General features: G+C 44.9%; 1 protein-coding gene across 4 annotated transcripts in view; it reads left to right on the plus strand.

Annotated features, from left to right (window-relative positions):
* Nucleotides 1-353: 353 nt before the first annotated feature.
* Nucleotides 354-19,373, plus strand: part of APMAP (adipocyte plasma membrane associated protein) — a 34,099-nt gene continuing 15,079 nt past the window's right edge. For 2 of the 4 annotated variants that reach the window (XM_028123714.2, XM_028123716.2), the window contains exons 1-3: nucleotides 354-489; nucleotides 11,670-11,786; nucleotides 15,699-15,814. In XM_028123714.2, the coding sequence (XP_027979515.1) occupies nucleotides 398-489; nucleotides 11,670-11,786; nucleotides 15,699-15,814 (325 nt within the window). In that variant the 5' untranslated portion in view covers nucleotides 354-397. Of the gene's footprint in view, nucleotides 490-3,116; nucleotides 3,222-11,669; nucleotides 11,787-15,698; nucleotides 15,815-19,373 lie in introns of all 4 variants that reach the window. The other 2 variants (XM_028123715.2, XM_028123713.2) reach the window with 2 other exon arrangements.

The following is a 19,373-nucleotide window of genomic DNA, read 5'->3' on the forward strand; positions in this document are numbered from 1 at the left end:
CCTCAGCCCAGCACCGCCCATTTGCACCATTATGCGCCTAACGATTACTGCGGTCCCACCGCCAGCAATAAAGGAACGCAGGAAGCGCAGGCGCTGGGCTGGACGAGCCCGGGGTTAGACCACGCGCGTTCCGGGGCCTCGGAAGCGTCCGCACTGGCTCAGGGCCCTCCGAGCGTCCGCCCACTCGCACTCGCCGGGAAGTGCCGCCCAGACACGCTCTAGGAGCCTCCGTGCCAGTTGCCAGTAGGGGCGGGCCAGCGACGTCACTTCCGCGCGCGGTCGGGGCGGGGCCGAGGGCGGGGCCCGGATGTGGGCGGGCCGGGGCGGCGGGCGGGCGCAGAGCCGGCCTTGCTCCCTCCCGGTTAGTGACGGGGTTAGGGGTTGTGGCACTCGCACCATGAGCGAGGCGGACGGGCTGCGGCAGCGGCGGCCGCTGCGGCCGCAGGTCGTCACGGACAATGGCCAGGCCCCCGAGGCCAAGGACGGCAGGTAGGCCGGGCCCCTGGCCGTGGGCCGCGAATGGCCGGGTCGACCCTCCCTAACCACTGGGACGGCAATAACAGCAGTTGGGTAAATGCGTTGCCAAGCGCGCCGCAGGCGCCATCCCATTTAATTCCCCGAGCAATACTCGTTTTATAGGGGAGGAAACGGGCTCCGACCAAGCGGATGCACCTGCCAGGTCCTTGAGGCTTGGGTGCACCCTGCGCCCAATTTCAGCCAATTTCCCTGGCTCTTGGGGTCCCGAGACCGCCTCAATCCGCATCTGCCCCTTTCTGCCCCTCACTCCTTCCCCAGCTTACAGAGCTGTTGCTTCCTCGCCTTTCCCTAGCTCCCTCGTCCCCTCCCCCCCCATCTTTCCTGCTGGCGTACCCGATCCCCCGAGGGAGGACCACCTTGCCACCTCGCCACGGTCCTAGGTCTTCCCAGTCCCCCGCTCTCACTGTGCTGAAAGGAAGTCCAAAAGCATGCTTGGGTCACTCCTCGTGTTCCAGCGAAGAGCTGGCCTCTCTGCACCTGCTCTTCTGCACCTTCCCACCTCTCGCTGTGTGATGAGTTTCATTGTGGTTTTCAGGAAAAAGTAGAGAACAAGAAGTGACATTGTTAATCAACTTTTGTGAGAATTTAGGCTTGCACATTTTTCCTCATTGGGACGGAGAAGCATAGGAAACTAGTTGATACCTACCTAATAAAAAAAAATCTCTGATTTTTGGCCTTCGCTTCTCTGAACCTTACAGAATTTACATATACTATGTTTTGTTAGCTAAAAACTGAAGCAGGATCCTTAAACATACATTTAAAAATATAATACTTAAACTTCTGTCTTTAATTTTGTCTCCTGAGTCTCTTGTGAATTTTTAGGGAGAACCAAGAGGCCCTGTGCAGACCAACCTCAAAGTTGTGGAACTGATTGACTTATAAGTTGATAGAAATATTGGAAGTATTTATCGGTGTGCCTAGGGGTGTGGTACATAATGAGGGCTAGTTTTTGTGGGAACAGACTGGGTATTCACTGATGATAATAAGAGGACCACACTTGACTGAGGGCTGTAGCAGAGAGGAGTGTTTTGCTTTAGAAAGGCAATTTGCAGAGAAGAGATTTTGGTAATATTTGACTCCCGGGGCTGGTGGAAATGTCAGTAATATGCTGAATAAACTCAGAGGTTTCCAAAGACGTAGGACTTTCAGTGCAAACCAGGACAAGTGATTGTGGATATTGTTAAGTCATGGTCTGCTGATGACTGAGGAGCCTTTTAGAATGGACATGCAAGGACTGACAGTGCTTTACTACCAGAAACCACGAAAACAAGGCTTGCTCGCACACTTCTACATGGGAAGTGAAAGAGCCGGTGGCTCTGAGGGGCAGTGTGTTGAAAACCAGGGCATATAGATACACCTGAGGGCACTTGTTGGTTGGGCTTCTCTGACACTCCTGAGTGCAAGGCAGAGGGGCTGATTTAATTACATTGTTTCTCAGTTTCTCTGTGGGGTCTCTCACTTAATGGCAGGATGAATTGGATATTACAGAATCATCATCTGCTGCTGTTCTTTTCCACTGTGCCTTTTACAAAACTGTGTGTATTTAAGACATTTTCTTGACTTCCCTGTCCATGAACATTGTTCTTATTTTCCCGTGTTTCTCTTTCTCTTATGTATTTGATCCCATTTCTATATATCTGTAATGGTCTCTTTTTTCAAAGTGAGTTTTCACTTTTTCTACATTTATTATTGTAACTCTGTAGTTGTTTTTCTTATTTTTCTGATGCAGTTCTATTTTTCATTTCTTTTGTGGTCATTTCTAGTACCTCACTGTCTTCTTGATTTACCTTAAAACTTGATGGTTCACTGTACGGCAGAAAGCATTGTATATAGTGGGTGAATTAAAGGAATCTGAAGGAAGTAGAAATCTGACAACTATAGAGTAAACTTTAGATGAGCTAAGCAGGAAAAAGAAGACCTTGAATGATATGTTGTTCAGTCACGAGAACAGAAGTAGGACAGTAGATTTTAGTGGAAGGGACACCCAGTGATACCTTAGCTAATCTCCTGACTTTTGACATGAAATGTGTTGTTAGCTCTGTTTGTCCTCTGAGGTCACTGAGGTCTGTGTGAGTGAAGTGGTTTATATAAAGTTAGAGTTATGGAGTCAAAAGAGATGCAGAAATGAATGAATACGGATAGCATTGGCAGCTGGACAGTGATTGAGAAGCATATTTTTAAAATTATGCTTTGGAAATAAGGTTTTATGCCAAAGTTCTTGAATTTCTGTATTTAAGCTATAATGGGGAATGTGGTCATTAAGTCCTTTTATTCAGTGTGGAATATAGATGGGCTATCACTTTAACATACTAGTGCAAATTTATAATTATTATTATTTGGCATCAGTTTCTCCAAATGCTTTGCAAACTCTATCAGGATTGTAACACTGAAACTATTCCTTCTCTTTTGGAACATAGTTCAGTCTGGGAAGAGAGAATAGCTGTTTAATGTCTCTGTATAACTGTTAAGGATTGAAGAGTGAATATATTGGAAATTTAACTGCTGCTTTTTCAATAAACTAAAGGATTTTAAGCTAAATAAGAATCTCTACTACATTCATTTTCCTTTTCCCTTTTTAGGACTGAAGAGTAAGGAAGGCAAGGTGGAGAGACAGATGGGGCCATCATAAAGTTGTGGTCATGAGGAGTCAGGAATCAGCATTTTCTTCTCATCCCTCCCCTTGGGTGTGTGTTTCAAATGGCTCTCTTAACTTGTTTCTAACTTATTTTCAATGCTAAAATGAATGAAGACATATATAGTCAGGGAGCCCCAGTTTAAAGGAATGTGAGAAACCAACAAATTCAAGGTGCAATCAGTTAAAGACTGGGCTTGCTGCTATTTGACTTTCTCAGGTTTCAGGGGTCACCTTGACACCTGGGGCTCTGGTCCATCGATCTGTGGCTAATAAGTTTTCCACAAAATCACAGGTTGTTTTTGATCTCATGGAGTCATTAGTCTTGTTCCACGGTCTGGAACTCAAGGCCCTGATGTCCTATATGCAGAAGGGGGTGGAGAACACCTTTTAGGTTTGCCTGGTGAAGTTACAGAGGATTTTGCAAAACAAAGCTGAGCCAGCAGTTATTGCCAACTCCTTTGTATCAACATGATTGCTCTCTTGGCCTTAGAAATGTAGGAAATTTCAGGGTGCAGATGTCCTCAAGGAGGTGAGCATCACTTTGGGCTCTTCCAAGGGATTGGAGCAAACAAGTTGATTTCCCAAACTGCATCTGGAAGGGAAGTTGCTGGCCTTCCTGGATGTGTCAGCACAGATTGGGAAAGAGAATATGATGGGAATGTGCAGCACTTTGTCAGTGAAAATGGATAGGAATAAATGGAGTGTCCTTTGTTTAAGTTAAGGTGAGGCAGGGGGCAAACCTGGAGGAAAGGCAGAATTATAGGTGACTGTGAGGTTGCGGGAATGAACCTTGGGCGAAAATAAATGTGCCCAGAGCTTGGGTACAGAAGTCCCACTGCCGGACAGTCACAGACTCAGATGTCTCCAGGAGAGCAGCACTCCTGCTACCTGTCATTTATGGAGCACTTTTCTTGTTCCAGACCCTGTTCTTAGCACTGCACGTGCATCTGTCATTTGGTTTAGTTCTTACAAAATCCTGATGTTGTAAGGTCTGGAGCAGGTGTGGGGCCAGGAGAAGAGGAGCGTGTGTGTCTGTCTGAAGAGTGGAAAGCCCCGTGCACCTGCCCTGTAGCCTTTTCACAGGTTTCATAGATCTCTGCTTCTTCAAGAGAAGCTGGAAACCCAGATTTTTATGTGAAATCTCCTGGTTTTTCAGTTACGGCAATTAAAGCCGTTTTTGTGGAGTGACAGTTATGGTTTAGACTAGAGCTTTGCTTTGAGCTCTGGGCACCACATCTTGTGGGGAATTTTGACAAACTCTAAGACAACCAGGAAAGTTCTGCAAGCCCCACCATCTGAAGGACTCCTACAGGACTGGGGATGCTTTGCCCATGAAGGGTGGTGTGATTGCAGGCATCTGGGAGGTCAAAGGTTTGCTCCTCCCGAGGGCACACATCTGGGCCCAGTCAGTGCAAGCAAAGGGAAAGTGTCTTTCTTAGAACGTGTTGCATGAGGTGACCCGAGCAGCCATCGTCCCCCAAGTAAAAGAATTAGGGAACTGCTTTATACTGTAGCCTTCATGGACATCCCCCCCCTGCACACTGGCCGGCACTTCCCTGGCTTTCCGGGCCTGTTGGATCTGCCCCTGGCTGTGGGCCAGACCTGTTCCAGCAGCTTCCCCTCGCTCACCATGTCTCAGCCTGCCTGCCTGCCTGCCATGGCCATTCTGTCTCTGTGGCCAAGGTTTGGGAATGGGGGCTTAAAGATAAACAACCCCTTAAAGAATGTATTCTTCACTCGTGCCAAGTTCTTGTTGAGTCCTACTGTGTTACCTCTGCTTGCATTGCTTTGCCCCAGGTATTTGATTTTTTTCCCCACCTTCACTGAAGTCTCTGTTCAGAGGTCATCTGCTTTGACCCCTGTGTGTGTGGCCAGCCTCCCCTTCCTCCTGTATCCTGATCCTGCTGTATTTTTCTTCATTGTATTTGTCACTGTCTGGTATCTGCTTATTTACTAGAATATGCAGAGGGCAGGAAACTTTATTTAATTGTTGTCCTCTCAGGGCCTTGGATAGCACCTGACACATGAGTGTAGTTGATTATTAAATGCTGTGTGTGAAGGAATATTAAATGAGCCAAAACTGTGCTGTCTGATGTGCTAGCTACTTGCCATATGTAGCTATTTAAATTAATTGGACTAATAGTAAAAATTCAGTTCCTCATTCGCTCTGTGTAGGGAGTTTGAGGGATTTGGGGGGCTGATCAAGGAAAAAAAATGACTATGAGGTGGTAGTGGCACACATGAGCTTTATTGGGTGACACTTGGACAGGTTTGCATGTGGGAGCAATCTCTCATGGCAGGAGCCGGGGGCCACAGGCCAGAAGGGGAGGGGAGTGAGGCGGGGAGAAGAGGGGTCTCCTCTATCTAGGTCAGTCTCTGGGTCAGAGAGCTCCAGGGGCAGCAGCGGCAGCAGCTCAGGGCCTTAAAAGTTCCAGGCCCTGTCTTATCAATGGGTAATTGCCAGTGGCGAAGTTTACAGAGTATGCAAAGCAGGCAGACTCTAAATGGCAAAAACTTTGCTTGTTTGGCTATTTTAAAAATAACCAGGTATGTAAAAGTTTGAGTTTGGTGCCAGTGGGCCTTTTGAGCTAATGGGTTTCAGCCTGCAGTGAAGAAACAAACAACGTAGGGCCAATGCACAGTGGCCGTCTTTGGCTCATTTAGATAACATGCTAGCTCCATTCCAGGTGCTCAGCTGCCACACGTAGCTAGTGGTTGCTGTGTTTCTGTCGTTGCCGAGAGTTCTGTTGGACAGCACTGCTCAAGGAGTTTAAGTGTTTGTAAAACTTGACCATAGAACTTTCCAGTAGAGGCTGTGTCTCATGATCAGCCAGGGGGATGATGGACATCTGCCACCGGTTGGGGAGTTGGACGAGGTTGGGGGTATCTAGCACATCGGGAACAACTGGGGAGCACGAGAAAAAGGGTCCCCAGGCCCACACTGGCCTGCACAATCAGAATTCCTGGGCCTTGTTTAAAGTTGCCCCAGTCATCTGGTGTAGGCAGTCCAGGGACTGGCCACCTCTGGGAGCACTGACTGGATGGCCTCTGAATTTTTCTTCAGCTTTTTAGACTGGATTGTAAGAGGGCATTCACTAGAATTCTGGCAAGTATTGGCTCCCAATTTCTGGCTGTCTTTCTAGCTGGAAGCACCTGCTTTCAGTCCTGGCTGGACTTTTTCTTCTGGAGCCTTTTGCTATTGTGTGAAAGGTTAACCTTACATTAAAAAGTTACCTTACATTAAAAAATGTAAGCTACAGTGTGGTATAGGAGAGTTTATAGTATAGGAGTCTTAGACAAATGAGAAGGATGTGTTAGGTAAGGAAAAGGTAAAGTAGCACTTTGGCCAGAGTGTCACCACCTTTGTTAACGACAGCTCAGTGGTGAAAGATTTTACAATGCAGTTTCCCCTAAGGGACTGCACTTCTGCTGGGCTGGGGGAAGAGTGATTACATCAGCCCCCTTTCAAGGACATGGACTTCCTTGTTGGACCTTACCCGAATGATGTGTGCAATGCAGCCGCACCATGCACCTTTGCATTTGTCTCTCTTGGGATTCTGCTTTTAAAAGAACCACGGAATCAGCCATTCCTGTCAATTGTACTTGTAAACAGCCCTGCTTTACCATATAGGTACTTTGTATTTTTTTTGGGTTAAAAGACTTTAGGCCACTTAAAATCAGTTGAGTGTCCCAGCTTCAGAATGGCAGTTTGTGTAGTTGGGTCATTGACTTTTTTTTTTTAAACAAGATAAAATTCACATACCATAAAATTTATCCATTTTAAAATGTCCAATTCAGTGGTTTTCAGTATATTCACAAAGGAATAATCACAATCTAAGTTTAGAACATTTTCATCACTATTAAACATTTTTAAAAATTGAGGTGAAATTCACATAACAAAATTAACTGCTTTAGAGTGTATACAGTTTAGTGATATTTAGTGTTGGGCAACACTTCCTAGTTTCAAAACCTTTTCATCACCCCATAAAACATCTTGTACCTATTAAGTAATCACTCTGATGAGGGAACAGAAGGCAAGCTGAGGACAAAGCAGAAGCTGGTACCCTACACACCACCCCCCCCACTTTGGGATATATGTGACATTCCTCAGACACTCCTGGCTGCCCTGAAGGAAAAACAAATGGTGAACTGATAGAGATCACAGTCCTGCAGCACAGGAGTCTCCCTCAGTTTACATATTTCCTAGTGATTTTCAAGGAAGAAGCTTTCTTACCAATAGCCTAACTTCCAGGAAACCCATAACTCAGTTTCCTGAAGCCCTAACATCACCCTTCCCTCCATAAAATTAAGGGAGTCTGAGGCAGAAGGAAATGTAAAGAAAATTAAATTTCTTTTGAACCTGAAGCCCATTGACAAGGACGTGTGATAGGAGGAATGTAACATTCCTCCAGGAAACTCCCAACTGTCTTCATGTTAGTGCCTCATTAGAGGGAAAAACAACCTTGGCTTGACAACAACCAGGCCTCCAGTACCCTGAGAGTCTTTAGCATATGACAGTCCTTCTGGACACCCCCTTTGTCCTCACCTCCCCAGCTCCTGAGTATATAATCAGCCACTCCTCAAGACCACGGGGCAGCAGCTCTTTCTGCCCACAGGTCCTGTCCCCATGCTTTAATAAACCACCATTTTGCACCGAAGATGCCTGAAAAATTCTTTCTTGGTTGTCGGGTTCAGACTCCATCCCTCTGAACCTCACCTGTATTCCAAAACTGCATCAACTCCTTATTTCCCCTTTTCACCTGAATGTCTGTCAGTGGATGAGTGGATAAACCAATTGTGATACAGGCATACCTCTGAGAAATTGTATGTTCCGTTTCAGACCGCTTTTATCTCAATAATATGAGTCAGATGAAGTTTTTGGTTTCCCAGTGCATAGAAAAGTTGTGTTTATACTATACTGTAATCTATTAAGCGTACAATAGCATTATGTCTAGAAAAACAATGTACATACCTTTACATTGAATTAAAAATACTTTATTGTCTGAAAATGCTAACCATCATCTGAGTTTTCAGCAAGTCATCATCTTTCTGCTGGTCTTGCCTCGATGTTGGTGGCTGCTGACTGATCAGGTGGTGGTTGCTGAAGGCTGGGGTGGCTGTGGCAGTTTCTTAAAGTAAGACAAATTTGACATACCGATTGGCTCTTCCTTTCACAAGCAGTTTCTCTGTAACAGGTGATGCTGCTGATAGCACTGATAGAACTTCTTTCAAAATTGGAATCCCCTCAGAATCTGCCACTGCTTTATCAACTAAGTTTATGTGCTATTCCCATTCTTCTGTTGTCATTCCAAGAATCTTCACAGCCTCTTCACCAGGAGTAGATCCTATCTCAAGAAATCACTTTCTTGGCTCATCTATAAGAAGTAATCTTCATCTGTGAAAGTTTTATCATGAGGTTGCAGCAACTCAGCCACATCTTCAGGCTTCGCTTCTGATTCTAGTTCTCTTGCTGTTTCCACCACATCAGCAATTACCTCCTCCACTGAAGTCTTGAGCCTTCAACTTGTAAAAAAAATATGCAGTGTCTGTGAAGCACAGTAAAATGAGGTATGCCTGTGTATACTTACAATGGAGTAGTATTGAGCTGTGAAAAGGAATGACGTACTGATACGTACTGCAGCCTGGATGATCCTCAAAACATGTCGAGTGAAAGGAGTCATTCATGGCGGTCACATATTGTGTGATCCCACATATACAAAACGTCCAGAATAATGTCACGATCAAGGTGTGCTGAGTTTTTCCAACCCCGGCTCTGAGGGCTCTAGGTCTGGGCACCCTCTCCCCATCCACTTGTCCCCGGTAGGTGGTGGTGGTAATGGTGACTGCAGCCTTAGAGTCAGACCTGGCCCTGTCGTGCTTTTCCAGTTCTGGCAGTGGGCGGCGGTCCCACTTGTCTTTCTCTGACCACTTTTCTCTTCGGAAACTAGAGAGAGACCTAGTTCCACCTAGCTCACTACCCACATAAAGCACGTTGCATGGCATGTTCTTATTGTCACTGTCTTTATCATTCCTCTTTTTATGGCCTTTACTCCTTCCCCTGGTGCAGACCTCTCAGCAGGTTGCATCAGCCTGCTGTCATGTTGGGTTCATAGCTGATCTATGTCATACGTGCATTTTCATGCCCTGTGCTCTTGCACTCTTGACTGGCATCGGTCAGTTGCATTAGAAGACTCTGTGGCCCTGGAGTTTGGAGACAGGGCTGGGAGGTAGAGGTTGGCCTGAATTTTCCTTTCCTGGCTGCGGGTCCCCTTCCAGGAGCCTGGGCACCCTTGGCCTCTCACAGCCGGGTCTGTGGGATGGACCACCTCCTTTCCCAGGTAGCAGAAGAGGGAAAGGCTGGTGACCTGGCATTTTTGCCTGGGTAGAGTTTGGGCTCTGAGCCCTGTGTGAGTGAAGAGAAGGAAGTTAGGAATAAACTTTGTTTTTGGAAGATTATTAGAAGGAAGATAGACACAGAATAGGGTTCTCATTACCAAAGGGGGAAATGTCAAAGGCAAAAGGAAGTGCTCACTGCTGCTCCCTATGCTGTCCTGCTCTGGAAGAGAAAGGAGAAGAAGAAACCAGGCTGCACCTTCCACTCTGCTTGGAAAGGGCCTTAGCATCCTGGCTCATCATATACAAGTTCTGCTTTCCACATTGCTGCAGGACACAGTATAATAAGGATCTGCTCTCCTCCAGTTTCCAATAACCTGTTCCTGACATCCTTCAGAGCCCTTACCAGCGGCGCCTTCAGTGTCCGTCTGTTCCCAACGATTTAGGCATCCCCTGCGATGATATTACGTTTTCTCTACCACACTCCTCACTACCTTCTGAGCCCTTGCTAGCAGAGTCTTTAACATCTGTTTTCCTACTAAGTCTGTTTAAGGAACTCTGGACAAGATTTTCTGTCCTGCTTCTCAGCGTTTTTCCTTCCTCTGCCTGCCGCTTGATTCCAAAGCCACTTCCACATGTTTAGGTATTTGTTGCAGCAGCACCCCACTTCCAGGCCACAAAAATAGTTTAATTAGAAAACTGCCATAGTTTTACATGGCTGCCATGGCAAGTGACCACATACTTCATGGCTTAAACAACACCATTGGATGAACTTGCAGTTCTGTCAGCAGTCCCGGACAGTTCTCACTGTGCTGAAATCAAGGTGTTGGCAGGACCGCTCTCCTTTCTGGGGGTACTAGGGGAGAATCTTCTCCCTCCCTCCTGTTTTTCTTTCCCCTTGCCTTTTATTTCAACCCAGTAGAAACAGATGCTTCATTTTCTGCCATATTCATTTATTAAAATCATGCATGTTCAAATTGGGCAGGACTTTGAGGTTACAAAGCCCTGTTTCATAGTGGGGAGCCCGTGGGCTTCGTGTGAAGAAACCTGCCTGAAGTGGCATAGCTGGCTGTTGGGAAAGTTAGGACTGGCCCTTAGGCCCCTACATTTATGTACTGTACCTGGAATCAGGTTTATACAGCAGAAGACTAGCCTGTCAAAAGTCAAACAAAACACTGCCCTTCAGTGAAGTGTTTGTTAAGTGTGAGTCTTGATATTTTTTAAGTCAGCTTTTTTTTTTTTTTGGATAGAAAAAGATTCTCCACCTTAGGAGCTCATGATTTTATTTGTTTGAAGTTAATCTTGATGTAAGTATATAATAAATCTGAATGCACTTAAAGCAAATAATGATCCTATGAAGTAGCAAGAGGCTAAATGTGCTTGTTTACCAGATGAGTAATGGCGTATGTGAGGATCGTTTGAGAAATATTTTACTTACCATTGGTCATTTGTCCAAAAACATCACACAAGATTCCCAAGGCAGCTTTTAGATCTTCCCAAGGCTTTAGTAGTGGTGACTTGGAATTGTGATTGTATAGATTCTTTGTAAGTAACTGTCAGTATCTGTCAGACCTCTACCGGCAGAGAGCTGGGATTTGCTTTGAATTCTTGAAGGTGTGGTGTGATTGGCAGAATGATTGGAGAATTGGATGCTCAGGAGGTTGTTTTTTATTCTCTTTGCTTCGTGAATTTGTCTCTGTCTCTTTTATCTACCAAAGCTGTGAATCTTAGGGACCCACAGTACTGAGTGTTGCTGCTTTGAATCCAAGTGCCAGGAAATAGTGGCTTTTGGAAAACACGTCTTTGTAGATGAGTGTGTTTGCATTACTTCATTGCACCTCTTTTCTTCCATTTTTATGATTATCAGTTCTTTAATTTGCCCTCTTTGAGACTCCGCTAGAGGGTTGAAGGTACCCCTTATCAGACTATCTGGCAAATAACTGATAAGCATTTCCCACACAGCTGGAAGATTAAAAAAAAGCACAGAGACATGTTTGCCAATCTTAGCAAACAGTCCTGAAGTTTCATCACAAGCCACAGAGGTCAGTGGTCTCACGGTGAGACCAGGCTAGAGGCCTGCTCCTGCTTGACAGGCTTTGAGACCAGCTGAGCTTGTCCCAGCTGAGCCTCTGCTGATCGCCTTTGTGTATTTCATCTCTTGCAGCTCCTTTAGTGGCCGTGTGTTCCGAGTGACCTTCTTGATGCTAGCTGTCTCCCTCACCATTCCCCTGCTTGGAGCCATGCTGCTGCTGGATTCTCCCATAGACCCACAGCCTCTCAGGTAAGTTGTCATGGCCATTCTTGGGAGGGCTTGCTTGGCAAGGGTAGGGTGGGATAGTGTCTAGGGTAACAAACCAATTCGATCTGAAAGGTAAACTACTAGGAGAGAGGGAGAGAGATTTGTGATTTCTTTAGTGCCTGAGTTTTGTGTGGAATCAGATGTTACACCATATGTGAATGGTATTGTTCATGATATGGTTTCAAAAACAAAACTATACAAAGGACATATAAAACCCAGAAAAACCCCAAATAAGAGAAGCTTATGTTGAATTCATTTGAAGTGGGAAAAGCACACACAAAGGTTAAGTTTAAGTTACTTGTTTAAATTTTATAAGTACTGATTTTTCAAAAGCCTTGTAATTAGTAATATTTTTCCTAAGTTACCTCTCATTGGTGGGCATCTATGAGGAATATGGTCCCTTATAACTTGAAAAAAATAGTGTATAACTAGGGACCCTGTGAAATATACTAACGTTTGTAATTCTAGTAATGCAGAGCCAGGCTCTTAATGGTGTGATGATTTATGACATCAGTGTTGCGCTTATGCCAAAAGGGTTGTGCAATCTGGTTTGATAAGTAAATTCCCCTTTCCTCTTGAAACTTTCTAGAGAGGTGAAGCTTTTGAAAGTTTATTTTAAGTAAATTTAAAAACTTCAGGCTCAAGTTTATATTGGACTCAATTCACTGAGAATATATTCAGCATCTAGAATGCTTAAGGTAGGTACCCAGCTGAATACAAAGATACAAAGAGGACACAGTTCGGACCTTAGATTGACATTTGTATACAAGAACAACTTTTTGTTGTTGGATTTAGAATTAGTAAAGGTACAAGGTGCTGTTAAACCATAATTAGCTTGCATAAGATTGAGATTGGATGAAGGCCTGAGCATTCTAGACCCATGACAGTGTTGGCTTCTAATTCCTGATGTGTCAGTGGACCCCTCCATGTGTCTTTCTGGCTGAGCTAGGCCCAAGGGCATACTGGGTGTCCTGTCTTGGGTGGGGGGCTCCCAGCACACTTTGTGGGGGACAGGGGTTCTCTTTTGCTAATCCCTGTCAACAGGTAGAAGGATGTGGCTCAACCCACCCCAAATAGAAACTGACCTGGGGCTTTCTGGATAATCTAGTTAGCTAATGACAACAGCAAAAAGGGCTTCTTTCGAACTGTTTAGAGCAAAAAGAGCAAGGAAGGGAAATGCACTGTCTGGAGCAAGTAAGTGGTTGCGGTATTGACAATGATGGGAAAGCAGAGCTCCCAGCTTCTGCTGCACCTCTGTTCTCTCCACCAGTGGGTGCGCTGGGGAACAGGATCAGGCCAACTGGCTGGGTGGGAGGATGGCTGACAGAAGTGCCTCAAGAGAGTCTACCTCTGGTGTACGTGACCTCCCAGGAGAGCTGAGACCACACTTAGCAATCACCAGGATATCACAGAGAAAGATAAGGACGGGTGCACACCCCTCCAGAATGGATTATTACACAGTTGATTTCAGTTCTAGGGAGCAGTCACCGGGAAGGTTGCAGGGCTTTGTCAAAAACCTGCCATGCAAGGCAACCTTCTTTCTTGCTTGTTTGGAAGACCGGTGGACTGTGGTAGGTAGGACATATATGACATCCTGATTTCTGGAAGTTGTTGGTCAGTTCTTCTAGGATACATTTGATACATGGAGTTAATGGGACTTAATATGAGTTAGCAGGACTTGGGAGTTAACAGGGAGTTGATAAGAATTTATGAGTTCACGGGCTTTATCAAGGGTCCACGTGGCCTGGCTGGCCTTCCTGAGGCCATTCTTCCTTGATGTTTCTGCTGCTCAGGCTGCAGGAGTCAGGGCCCTTTCTTGCCCGTCCTTTGCATTTTCTCATGTAAGTTTTCTTCTTGCTTCCCTATTGAGATAATACTCAGGCTGCTTGTTGGCAGGGATGGTGCATGATGTACTAATTAGGTTGATGCTACAAGTATTTCTTGAGGACTTCCTTTGTATAGGGAATTAGGCAAGGTCAAGGACTGGGCAGAAGGGAGTGGCTGAGTATCAGGTGTGTTGTCCTCTATCCCTGGGCTGTACATGTTTGTGTTGTTCAGTCTTCACATGCATCTTGGGAGGGCTGACCTTTCCAAGGTCAGAATTCGAACCCAGCTGTGTCTATCTCCATAACCCAGGCTTTTCTCACCAAAGTATGCAGGTTGCAGCCCTGCTCTCTTCCTTTGGAAATAAAACTCCTCGTTTTATTCGGTAGGTACCTATCTAATAACTTTATTAACTTAATAACTATTAATAACTTTATTAACTCCTAGTTAAATCATGAGTGTTTTTTTTTTTAAAGCAGGTGAAAGCCATAATTGGGAGGCAGGGTAGAGTGAAAGGGTGGGTTGGGGGAGTTTAATTCAGAGGAAATTGTGCTGTGTCCTGAGTACATGCCTGACTCAGAGGAGGCAGTAGGAAGTGAAGTGCTCTACTGGGAAGAGAGGGGTTGGGTAAGACAGGGAAGCTTCTTCATCATTCCACAGCCTCAACCACCCCTTCCCTCTTGGTTCTCCCACTCCGATGGGCTGGCTAGGAAACTGCCTTGCTTCAGGGCAAGGTAGGGAGGGAATTGGGAGATATTCTCCTGCTCCGCTCTCTCCTTCACTTCTTCCTCCCTCCTGCAGTGTTCATCGGGAGCCTCCTGTATGTCAGGTGCTTGAGATACAGCAGTGAAAAACACAACTCCCTGATCTCATGGGCCATGTGTTCTATTGGGGATAGACAGACAATATATGTAACAGAGAAGTGAGAAGCTGCTAAGTGCTATAGAAAAAAATAGAGTGGGGTAAGGGGTTTTGGGGGGAGGTCTAGAGTATTATACTGGGTGGTCAGAGCAGCCATCCTCCTCAGGGAGAGGGCAAAGCACAGAGGAGCTGGGACTGAGGATTTCAGGTGTGAGGTGCCTGTTAGGTCAGGAACCAGCAGGGAGGGTCCTGGGGAGGGCAGGGTGAACAAGGGGGAGAGGACCTGAGAGAGGTGACTGGCCAGGTTGCAGGGGAAAGGGTGCCCCTCAAGGCCATAGGCTCTGGCTGAGATGGGGCCGTTGCAGGGCTGTGAGAACCAAACACTGTGATCTGACTGTATTTCACAAGGTGCACGGTGCTGGGTTGAGGGTATACACTGTAGGGAACAAGGGAGGAAGTGGGGGCCAGAAGATGGTGGCCTGGACCAGGGTGGTAGCTGAGGACATGGGGAGAAGAGCTTCGACCATGTATGTCTTCTGAGGGTGCCACCAGCAGGATTTGAAGGCTGTGAAGGACCAGCAGAGAGGGAAGATCCCTGGAGCTGAGTCTGTTGTTAGGGGGAAGGGTCCAGGGCCCAGTGGAAGCTGGATAGAGAGAGACCAGGCTGGGCCCTGAGAGGGACAGGTGGGAGGCAGGGTGCACCTGTGTTGGGTGATGGACTGGTGGTGCCAGCCCCAGGACAAACTCCTCTCATTCCTTCTGTCTTCTCTGTGAAGTAGGAAGCAAGGCTATCAGCTGTGAAATGTCAGCACTACTCCCCTCTGTCTCAATTGGATTTTAATGACTGGGCAGGCACTGGGAAAATAAATGCCGGGGCGTGTGAATCAGAGGGTGGGAGGAGGTCTATCCTGTCCCAAGGGCATTGGACTGTGACTGGAGCTCAGGTAAGTGGAGGCCCCAGATGCTCTCAGGTGATTAACAAAGTTCTTGCATTAGCCATAATCATATTTTAATTTTTTTTTATACTATGATCTTTTCTGATACCCTAGAATGGTGTTTTCTTTAACCTTTGTGTTTTTGGCAACTAAGGATGTTGTTGCAACATGCCCTCTTTATCAAAGAATGGGGAGTTATGCATGAAGGTCCTCAGTAAACACTTTCTTCATGTATTTCTTATAGACCAATCCCTATAATTGCATTATTTTACAGCTTCAAAGAACCCCCTCTCTTGCTTGGCGTTCTGCAACCAAATACGAAGTTACAACAGGCGGAAAGGTTGTTTGAAAATCAACTTATTGGGCCAGAGTCCATAGCAAATATTGGGGGTGAGTAAAGCCCTGGAACTTCAAGGCTCCCTGAGGGGGGATTCTGCCAGAGCAGCCTTGATGCACCCTGCTCCTCCTGGGTGGTGGGCCCTGGCTGTCCTCCTCAGCTGCAGACATGACCCCTTAGCTCTCTGAGTTACAGGTCATTTCAGTGCTGGGTGGTTTTGAGTTCATGTGTGTGGAGCACTTTATTCTGTCAAAGTGTTGGGCCCATTAAATTGAAAGGAAAAAGGAAAAATATACTGATGTTTAGCTTATTTATCAAAGGTAGGTATTACTTGATAGGACATTTGTTTCTTCATTCAGTTTGTCCTTGCCTAGATTCCATTTTTGAAAAGAATACAAATGAGGGGCACCTGGGTGGCTCAGTCGGTTGGGGGTTGGGTGTCTGCCTTCGGCTCAGGTCATGATCCCAGGGGCCTGGGATTGAGCCCCGCGTGGGGATCCCTGCTCAGTGGAGAGTCTGCTTCTCCCTTTCTCTCTCTCTATCTGCTGCTCCCCCTGCTCATGCTTGCTCACTCTCAACTAAATAAAATCTTAAAAAAAAAAAAAGAATACAAATGATTCTCAGTATTTCCACTGTTGTTTTTTGTTTGTTTTGTTTGAAGCTGACTTTGGTGGGTATGTTTAAGAGTAACTTAACTATCTGCTTCAGACTTGCCCAAACCTAAGAACTAGACATGGGTCTGGTTCTAATTCTTGAGTCTCTAGCCACTGGGCATTTTCTGCCTTTGAGAAGGAAGATTAAGCTCAGGAATCAAAAGACACAGTTAATGAGCAGCTGAAGAGCTGAAAATGGCGTGAGGATTTCTGAGCAGCTTCCTGTGGCAGGCCGCCTTCATTCTGCGTGTGGTGTGCTTCCGTGGAGCAGTGTAGATTCCTGCCTCCCGTGTGCTGCTTTGCTATGGGCAGGGCGGGGTGGTCCCCCAGTAGCACCGACCGCTTCTCTTTCCCCTGCTGTTGGATGTGGGACCCAGATCTGGTGCATTTCTTCAACTGTTGGTTTGTTTGGCTGGCAGTCAAATTTGTAAGAGCAATAGGCCTTTCATGGTAGAACCTCGAGTTTCTCTTCAAAAGACATTGACATTTATTAATGTAACAAATTTTGTTTTTTTGGTGAAAAATCAAAATTGATATTTAAAACTGGAACTCCTAGGAGTTAAGTCATCTTTTCTGTAATCTTTCAAAGAGAATATTTCTCTTGTCCCCTCCCTTTTCCTCTTGGGCTGACACCTCATTGCTCCGTGGCACCGGTGTTTGCCTTTTTCTCTTAAAGGAGTTGGTGGTTCTCTCTGTGACATTTCTGGTTAGGCACAGTGGGGGTCCGTTACCCCCCTGCAGGTGTGAACCACAGGGAGGCCTCCAGGGAGCCGCTGCTTCCCAGCTTCATTTGGAAGTTGTCCTGGGGGCTGGAGGCACTGGCCTCAGGAGGGCGCAGGGGAGAGTAATCAGCAATTAACATACTTTAATTTTTTTAAATAAAATTTATTTCTTACAGCTTTTTTTTATTATGTTCAATTAGCCACAGTACATCATTAGTTTTTGATGTAGTATTCCACGATTCTTAGAACATTTTAGATTCATAGCAAAATCGAGGGGAAGGAACAGAGATTTATCATATACACTGCCCCCCCCCCCCCCAGCACATATACACAGCCTCTTCTATTATCAGTACCCAGCACCGGAGTGGAACATGGTAGATGAACCTACCTTGACATGTCATTATGACTGGAGGCCATGGTTTACCTTAGGGCTTACTCTTGGTATTGTATATTCTGTAGGTTTGGACAAATGTATGAATGATGTGTATCCACCATTATCATATCATACAGAGTAGTTTCACTGCCCTAAAAATCCCCCCCAAATCCTCTGTGCTCCACCTGTTTATCCCTACCCACCCTGCAACCTGTGGCAGCACTGATCTTTCTACTGTCTCCATAGTTTTGCCTTTTCCAGAATGTCCTGGAATCATGTAGCACGTAGCGTGTAGCCTTTTCAGATTGTATTCCTTCCTTTAGTAATACGCACTTACGGTTCCTACATGTCTTTTCATGGCTTCATAGCTCATTCCTTTTTGTTGATGGGTAATATTCCATGTGTGAATGTACCAGTTAATCCATTTACCTACTGAAGGACATCTTGGTTACTTCCAAATTTTGGCAATTGTGAATAAGGCTGCTATACACATCCACATGCAGGTTTTTGTGTGGACTTAGTTTTCTACTCATTTGGGTAAATACCAAGGAACACAGTTGCTGGATTGTAAGAATATATTTAGTTTTGTAAGAAACCGTCAGACTGTGTTCCAAAATGGCTGCACCATTTTGCATTCTGACCAGCAATGAATGAGAGTTCCTTTTGCTCTACGTCTTCATCAACATTTGGTGTTCTCCGTGTTTTAGATTTTTGGCCATTATAAGAGATGTGTAGTGGTATTTCATTGTTTAAATTTGCAATTCCCTAATGGACATAAAATGTTGAGCATCTTTTCATATGCTTATTTTCTATTTGCCTATCTTCTGTGGTGAGGTATCTAAGGCTTTTGGCCATTTTAAAAATTGGGTTCATTTGCTTGTTTTCTAATTCTCTTGACAGTGTCTTTCACAGAGCAGAAGTTTATTTTAATGAAGTCCAACTTAACAGTTATTTGTTCATCAATTATGCCTTTATTGTTGTATCTAAAAAGTCATCACCACACCCAAAGTCACCTACATTTTCTTATGTTCTCCTCTAGGAGTTTATGCTTTTGTGTTTTATATTCAGGTCTATGGTCTATTTTGAGTTAACTGCTGTGGAAGGGTGTAATGTCTGTGTCTAGATTCATTTTTACATGTGGATGTCCAATTGTTTCAGCGCCATTTGGGGAAAATACAATCTTTGCTTCATTATATTACAGTATTTTATGTAAGATTGTATTGTGAAACATCAGTTGACTAATTTATGTGGGTCTGTTCCTGGACTCTATTCTGTTACATGGAACTATTTGTCTTAATTTTTTTGCCATTACCACAATGTCTTGGTTACTGTAGCATTATGGTAAGTCTGGAAGTCAAGTAGTGTCATACCTCTGGCTTTGTTCTTCTTCTTTTGCTTCTCCATATGAACATTAGAATCAGTTTTAGGATATATACAAAATGCTGGGATTTTGATCGTGATTGCTTTGAATCTGTGAATCAAGTTGGGAAGAACTGACCTTTTCACAATATTCAATGTTCCTGTCCATGAACCTGGAATATCTTTCCATTTATTTAGTTTTTTAATTTCTGTCATCAGAGTTTTATAGTTTTTCTCATATAGATCTTGTACATATTTTGCTATATTTAGACCTAAATATTTTATTTTTTTGGGTGCTAATGTAAATGCTGTTCTCTTTTTAATTTTAAATTTTACTTGTTCATTGCTGGTATATAGGGAAGTAATTGACTTTTGCATATTATCCTTGTATCCTGAAACCTTGCCATAATCACTTATTAATTCTAGGAGTTTTTTTGTTGTTGTTGATTCTTTGGGATTTTCTACATAGACAGTCATATCATCTGTGAACAAAGGTTTATTTCTT

Source organism: Eumetopias jubatus, unplaced genomic scaffold (genome assembly GCF_037043125.1).
Source record: "Eumetopias jubatus isolate StellerSeaLion01/CBP00866 unplaced genomic scaffold, mEumJub1_p1.0 scaffold_9, whole genome shotgun sequence".
NCBI lineage: Eukaryota > Metazoa > Chordata > Mammalia > Carnivora > Otariidae > Eumetopias > Eumetopias jubatus.